The sequence below is a fragment of the Zonotrichia albicollis genome, chromosome 10, assembly GCF_047830755.1.
Source record: "Zonotrichia albicollis isolate bZonAlb1 chromosome 10, bZonAlb1.hap1, whole genome shotgun sequence".
Classification (NCBI taxonomy): domain Eukaryota; kingdom Metazoa; phylum Chordata; class Aves; order Passeriformes; family Passerellidae; genus Zonotrichia; species Zonotrichia albicollis.
In genome coordinates, this window is record NC_133828.1 from 37,564,329 (window position 1) to 37,571,623 (window position 7,295).

At 60.3% G+C, this 7,295-nt stretch overlaps 1 protein-coding gene and 1 long non-coding RNA gene across 2 annotated transcripts; both read right to left on the reverse strand.

Moving 5' to 3' along the window:
• Positions 1–373: 373 nt before the first annotated feature.
• LOC141730414 (uncharacterized) lies at positions 374–1,919 on the reverse strand. Its single transcript, XM_074547879.1, has 4 exons — positions 1,903–1,919; positions 1,433–1,842; positions 1,246–1,302; positions 374–972 (listed from the first exon to the last, which is right to left on the reverse strand). The coding sequence occupies exons 1-4, from the start codon at positions 1,917–1,919 to the stop codon at positions 737–739; spliced, it is 720 nt and encodes a 239-aa protein (XP_074403980.1). The 3' UTR covers positions 374–736.
• A 2,984-nt stretch (positions 1,920–4,903) lies between these two features.
• LOC141730384 (uncharacterized) lies at positions 4,904–6,308 on the reverse strand. The gene is made up of 3 exons (XR_012581835.1): positions 5,741–6,308; positions 5,328–5,392; positions 4,904–5,189 (listed from the first exon to the last, which is right to left on the reverse strand). It is a non-coding gene; the product is annotated as an uncharacterized LOC141730384 (long non-coding RNA).
• Positions 6,309–7,295: the final 987 nt, after the last annotated feature.

The window sequence follows — 7,295 nt, forward strand, 5'->3', positions numbered from 1 at the left end:
TCTTCCTCATCCCGTGCAGGGATGGAGCACTGCTGTGCTTTCAGGAAGCTATTCTTGAAAGCTTCCAGCATTCCAAGCTTCTTTGCCCTCCGCGGATGCTTGCCATGGAATCCCTCTCAGCTGGGTTCAGAGCATACTCAGGTTGGCTCTCCCAAAATCCAGGGGCTCCAGGGTGCTCAGCAAGATGAGTAACTGCACAGTGCTGTGGAACTGCACCTTCAGCACAGGGACCTTTCCAGCCTGACCTACCCTCGCTCCTCTGTGTCCGTGCACAAAACACGGCGTGGCAGAGAATGGCAGCAGGGCCTGTGTGTCCCAGGGCCCCAGATTTACTTCAGCTCCACAGGGATGCAGGCAAAGTGAAGATGCCAAACTGTTTATTAATGAAAGGCGAAGCAAAGGGATGAGCTCGGAAGGAAAAAAGGAAATGGGCAGGGTCTGAGGACTGGAGGGAGGGACCTGTCAACAGGGAGGGAGTGGAGGGACAAAAAGGTGATGGACAGTCTGGGGGCCGGCGGGGCAGAGCTATCTAAAGGGAGGAATAAGGGAGGGAAAAAATGGGGATGGAGAGTGTGAGGGCCAGACGGAGGGAGCAACATATAGGGAGGGAGAGTGAAGAGAGAAAAGGAGGATGGACAGGGTATGAGATGAGGAGGGAGGGAGCCACCTATAGGGAGAGAGAGTGGAGGGAAAAAATGGGGATGGACAGTGACTGAGGCCTGGAGGGACGGGGCAGTCAACAGGCAGGGAGAGGGCTGAAGCCACAAGAACTCTGCCCAGCATCAGCTGTGCCAGGACTTCCAGCAGTGCTGGGAGGCAGTGTCCTCTTGGGTGTCTCCTGGTGCTCTTCTTGGGGCACTGGTTGACTGGATCCAGAAGACGTCCCCAGTTCTTCAGCTCTTTGGGGAAACTCGGCTTCATTTTCCAGGTCACGGCAGGATGGGCTGGCACGTTGCCTCCGGGCTTGCAGGGCTGAAAGAGAGAGGAACAGAGCGCTGGCAACAGCCCGGGTCTGAGGGAATCCTACAAGACCTTCTGGACAGGGCTATCGCACCCAGAAGGGAGTAGGAGACTTTGGAATCAGCTGGGAGGTACTGGCCATGACTCTCCTACGTGTCCCTGAAATCTCTGTGTGCCCTGCCCACATCACCCCTCGTCGGCACAGGGAGCAGAGCCCTGCAAAGCCAGGGCTGCGCTTGCAGAACCCCCGGCAGCCCCCGCTGTCAGCCCGCTGCCCTCACTCACCTGTCCAGATCAGCCGGAGCTCTTGCTGCTGCCTCCTGAGGCACCGCCCGGTCATGCCTGTGAACACAGAGCCTGTCACGGCCCCAGCGGCACAGCTCCGTGCCAGCGGCGCTGCCGGGCAGCAGGCAGGGCTGGGGCCGAGCTGTGGCGGGCCGGGCCGGGGAGGCAGCCCGGGCTCGGGGCTCACCCATGAACCTGACGGCCGCCTCTCGCAGCGGCTCCTGTGGGCTCTCCAGGTAGCGCAGGGCCCGGCGCAGGTGCTCGGCCGCTCGGCTCCTGTCCTCTGCCAGCTGCAGAGAGCGGCAGGAGGGAAGGGTTGGCGCGGGCTCAGCCCCTGGGCCGGGCGCTGCCTGCGCCCAACCCCGGCCTCCCCTGGCCGCAGAGCCCTGAGGCGCGGAGCCAGCAGCCGCTGGCCAAGGGCTGCCGAGGGCAGGGGGCAGAGGGCCGGCTGCTGCCCGGGGAGCCGCGGTGCCGGCCCGCAGCCCCGCCGGGCCGGGGCTCCATGGGCACCCGGCTCGGGCCCACGGGAGCCTGGAGAAGAGCCCGCGCGGCCTCTGGCTGCAGCAGCGGGCAGGGGCACAGCTGCCAGCCCGCACCCTGAGCACCGCCCTCAGGGGCCTTCTCCGGGCTGAGCCTGGGGCTTCAGGCCCTCCTTACCAGGGCCTCCTCGACATTCATCGGCGGCTGCTTCTTCAACAGCTGAACGAGCCTCCTCCTCTTCAGGAACTTGGCCACACGTAGCAGCGTTTCTCGAGAGGCCTGGAGAGCAGCAGAGACCCAGAGGTGGCCCCACAGCCCAGGGCACCGGACCCACATCTCTGTGCCAATGCCTGGAGGAGGCGACAGCCCGCGAGGCACCAGGGCAGGACGCAGCCATGCCCCCTCCCAGAGATGCACCAGCATCACAGAAAACCTCACCTTTGCCACGTCCAAGTTCTCATCATGACAGTAAATTAAAAGTTTATACAGGCTCTTGTCCACAATTGTCTTCAGTGGCATTTTTCCCTCATCCACTACCAATTCCACCACCTTGCTGAAGAGTTCAATGGAGAGCACCTGCACATGGCTGTTGTCCTAGAGGAAACACAATCCCTGCATCAACTATTCCAGTCCCACCTGGGCAAAGGCCTGAAAATCCAGAGGGCACCAAGTTTCTGGGAAGCACCCAGTGCCTGTGACTCAGGATGCAGAAGCTTACATGGTCAAAGAGCAGCAGGAGTGACTCAGCCAGCTTTGGGGCAGTGGTGCTGGATACTAGGATGTCTTTGTGCTGGAGCACATTGGTGAACACAGAGAGGGACATGCTGACCACCTCTCCATCTTCATCAGCCAGAACATCCACAAGCCGTTGAGACACGATGCACATTCTCCTGGCCTGTGTGGAACACAAGGTTATGCTGGGAAGCCAAGGACGTCTGCACCACCAACACCACCCTGGCACTGCAAGGCCACCCTGCTGCTGCAGGGCCCACAGGCCAAAGGCCTGCCCCAAAGCACTGGGGCAGGTGAGGCAGGAGAGCTGGGAGCAGCTGCCTCAGCTCCTGAAGCCCTGCACGCCCGTGGGGCTGCTTTCCACAGCGCAGCTTCAGCCGCTGCCCCCTTCTCACCAGTAAGGGATCCTTGCTGACCACCACGAGGCCTCTGAGTGCCAGCCGACGCTGCTCCCTGCACTTGCTGTGCAGGTGCCTTGCCAAGACCATCAGGACATTGTCACCACATTCACTCAAGTCCAGGCACTCGAGGACCTGAAAGGCACAGGGCAGTGACAGGGGAGCCGGCCAGCAGGAGCCCAGAAGTGCACAGGGCTGGGCCCAGGCAGCAGCACAGGGCGTGGGCACTGTCCCAGGCAGCTGTGGCTGTGAGAGGGCAGAGAGCTGGGAGGCAGCTCAGCCAGGCAGGGCTGGAACCAGGCTCACCTCCACAAGGAATGCCAGGAAGGGCAGATTCCTGTATGGGTCCTCCCTGCTGAGCTGCCGGAGCAAGTGGAGTGCAATGCGAGAGCACAAAGGGACCAAGCGACGGCGCATCTCCCTGGCAGGGGGAAAAAGGCACCAAGACCCTGAGGTGGGGGACAAACCTCTCCCAGGACTGACTCAGAGAACTCTGGTCTTTCCCCAGCATCCCTGGACGGATGTGGGCCCTCTGAGAGGTGGCTCCTTCTGGGCACCTTCCTCTCCCAGCCTTTTCCAGTCTCCTTGGCTGTCCCTCAGTGACGAGGCTCTCTGGCCCATGACCACAGGGACTGAGTGGGGCACAGGGCACAAATGCCGGGGGCAGTGGGGAGAAGGGACTCTCACCTGGCCAGCAGACCCACGGCATAGTGCTGGGTGTGAGCACACAGCATCGTGTCCCAGCCACGCTTGCGCTCCACAGACATCACCTCATTGTCACAGCGCAGTAGGTAGAGCAGAGCCTTCATGGCCTGCACTGCAAACCTGTGTGCAGAGCAAAGCCCAGGTCACTCTGGGAGTGCTGGCACTGGCTACAGGGGCATGGGAAGGACAGGAGTACTGGGACCTGTTGTAATTGCTGGGAAGGTGGTGTTCCTCCTGGCATGCTCTCCAGAAGTGACCAGCTTCCACTGGTGGCATCTGCTGTGTGCTGATGACAACATGGAAGAGCAGAGCCACAAACAGGCGGGAGGAATACAGTATCATGGCCTGGTGGCACTCAGGCACCTGGATAATCACCCAGATCACCAGAGTTGCCTGCAAAAGAAGCAGCCCAAGACAGCGCTCAGTGCCGAGGTGTCCGTGGGACAGGGCCCAAGCGCAGATGCAGGAGGAGCAGCAGGCCTGGTGCCCCCTGAGCCTGCCCCTAGCCCAGGGTTCAGCCCAGCGCCTGAGGCATGGAAAGGATGGAGAGCTGCTGGCAAGGTGACCGAGGGGCAAGCAGAGGCCAAATCAGAAACTCACAGCCAGGGCAAAAATATCCCCGTCCTCTCCATCAGAGGTGCAGGCACTGTGCAGTGGCCAATCCTCCATCACGCAGAGCAGTCTTGGCAGCACTTTCTCCACGGCTGGTCCCAGTGATCCAATGGTTCTCCAAATTATAGCAGCAGCTCTGTGGGATCAGAGCTCTGTGTCAGGGGCATCTCAGTCCCAGGACCATGCCCTGTGCAGCTGTGGGGGCCCAGGTGACAGAGCCCCGGTGCCCTGAGGGGCAGGGAGGGAGCATTGGCAGCAGGCTTGGCAAACAGAGGGGCCCCAGGGTCCTGCACCTCTGTGCCTGTCTGGCAGAGCCCATAGCACAGGCTGTGCAGGGCCATGGGCCCTAAAGGCTGGTGGGCCCTGAGCTGTGCAGGCACGTGGGCCCCGTACCTGTCACATGTTGGGGCACAGCGCAGGAGGGTCAGCACCACATCATCAGGGTGTTCTTCAGCCAGCCTCACAATGTCAATTTGCAGCCTGGCATCCAGAGCGACATGGGACACCAGCCTCTGGTGGATGCTCCTTACAATGGCTGGCACCTGCAGGAGGCATGGGGAAGACTTGGAGCACTGTTCTAGGCAGAAACTTCCCCAACTTCCTCCAAGAAGTTCTTCCCTTCCTGACAGACTGTGCTGGACTCAAAGTCTGAGGGGGCCCAGTGACCGTGGCCTGAGGGGACACACGGTCCTGGCAGGCCTCCAGGCCTGTCCCCAGGCTGCTTACCTGCTGCTGAGGAGAAACAGCACTGTCGTCAAAACAATCCATAGTGGGAGCACAAATCACAATGGGAGCAGGCATGGTGCCAGTGTTTGTGATGCCCTGAGTCATTCTGCTGTCAGTGGTTCTGATGGCCTTGCTCTCAGTCACTGCCATGTGAACAGCCTCACTTTGATAATTCATTGCATTATTTTGTGCTGTCCGGTCTGGGCTGGCGTGAGGCGTTGCCTGGAACTTGGTCAGCCTGGAGTCAGGCTGGGCTGGGACCTCTGCTGCTGTGGTTCTGGTCTCTCTATGCTGAATATGCAGGAATTTTGTGAACATTTGCAGAACAAAGGACAGGGAAGGCAGGGATGCTCCATAGCATGCTCCAAGCGTGGTGCGGGGCTGAGCAGGGACAGCAGGCCCAGCCCAGGTCGGGGTGGCTGCAGGTACCTTCAGGGTTTTGCGCAAGCGGCCAGGGCCGGGTTCCTGCTCTTGTGTCTTGTCCAGGGCTGCATCTGGCAAAGAGCGAGCGCAGCCAGAGCTGAGGGGCTGCGGGAGAGGCCGGAGAGCACAGCCCAGCCCTGCGCTGCCCCGGCAGGGAGAGCCCCGGGATGGCCCAGGGGATGGAGCACGGCCACTGCGGGGTGTCTGCCCTGCCCCTGTTCCATCCTGTCCATGGGCATGTCCCCAGGGGATGGGATGGGATGGGATGGGATGGGATGGGATGGGATGGGATGGGATGGGATGGGATGGGATGGGATGGGATGGGATGGGATGGGATGGGATGGGATGGGATGGGATGGGATGGGATGGGGCCAAGCTGGCTGCAGCCATCAGCCCTGTGGCCCACCTCTGCCACTCACCATCCTTCAGTGGCTGGAACTGCTCTGGTTTTTCAGACTGTTGTGCTGGGGCAGCTTCAGGCCTTCTCTTTTTTTTCCATCTGAAGACTTTGAAGAGGTTAAGGAATCTACCTGCCATTCCAGACTCTGGCTTCGAGGGCCCCTTCCGGAGAGATGGCTCAGGAGACCTCCAAGTCAACAAGTCCTCAAGGGCACCTGCAAAACAAAAACCTCGGGAGGGCCACGGGCCACCAGGGCCCGCAGTCTTGCCACGAGGTCACCTGTAGGAACAATGCCTCGGAAAAGCTCCGGGTGGGACACGAACGAGCGCGCTGTGCGGGGGCTCCTCACGGCACCGCTCTGTCCTGTCCTGTCCCGTTGCCTGCTCCGAGCACTGTGGCCTGCTCTTGTCGCCGCCAGCTCCTATGTGTCACCACGTGTCACAAAGGGCCCTTGGACACCCAGTCCATGTCACAATGACCGTGCTGCACCGTGTCACCAAGGGCCCTTGCACACACTGCCGCCTGCCCTGGGGCCGCCCCCAGTCCAGCCAAAGTGGCCCAGGCTGGAAGCAATGCCTGGCCCCAGGTGTCCAAGGCAGCACGGCAGGATCTTTAGGAAGGGCTCAGAGCATCAGCAAACGCTGCCCTGCTCTGCGGGCTCAGGGCAGCAGAAGGAGCCCCCAGGGCTGCCGACGCAGCCGCGCTGGGAAGGGCACGGGCCCTTCCAGGGATGCTGGCACGGCCTCCTTGGGACACGTCCCGGCCCGTGGCCATCCTAATCCCGCGGGTGTGACTCGCACAAGGAACGTGTGGGCCCGGGCACCAATGCTGCTCTGAGCCCTGGGGCCCGGGCAGCGCTGCCATCAGCAGCTGGGGCACAGTCCCTGCCCAAGCAGAGCTGCCACCCCCCGAGCCCTGGCAGCGCTGGTGCCCGTCTCCTGCCCCAGAGTCCTGTGCCCCCGGGGGGCTTCTGTGCCACAGGGAGCCAAAGCCCACGTGCACTGGGGGCTGATGGCAGGAGCACCTGCAGCAACTGCTGGCAACACTTGGTCTCTGTCAGAAGATCTTCCTCAATGCTGGAATGATTTTTCATTGATGTAATTTGCCGCAGCACAAAAACATCTTTACCTTGAAAACACAGAAGAATCAGGCAATAAAGTATCCTCACTTCAGGAAACCTTTACCTCTCATTGCTCAACTCGAGTCAGTCAAAAAAGCTGCATAATTCCCAAATTAATTGAGATGCCCTAAGAACATTGTGTGAAACGAGGCTCACTTTTAAAATTTCAAAGGCTTATTAATATTTACAAAAATACAGCAAAGAATGAACTAGGAAAAATTACAGGACTGGGAGTCTCCATGGCCAAAAGCCCACGTGCTCATCTACAAAATGGATGCTCTGCCTTTTATACCCTTAGCCCCTCCCAAAGTTTTGTCAGTCAACTCTTTCTCTGCCATCCAATGGTGGAGGTCACTTTCTTACATCTTGATTGGAGGTCAGGTGTTGCCATGCTCTGCCTCCTGGTATCAAGCTCTCCCTCCCCTAAATGCCCCACTAGTGACAGCAATAAGGG

Coding starts and splice junctions, on each gene's coding strand:
- LOC141730414 (XM_074547879.1), bottom strand. Junction 1,303..1,432: donor GGCGGCCGTCAGGTTCATGG/GTGAGCCCCGAG, acceptor CTGTGTTCACAG/GCATGACCGGGCGGTGCCTC. Junction 973..1,245: donor GCTCCGGCTGATCTGGACAG/GTGAGTGAGGGC, acceptor TCTCTCTTTCAG/CCCTGCAAGCCCGGAGGCAA.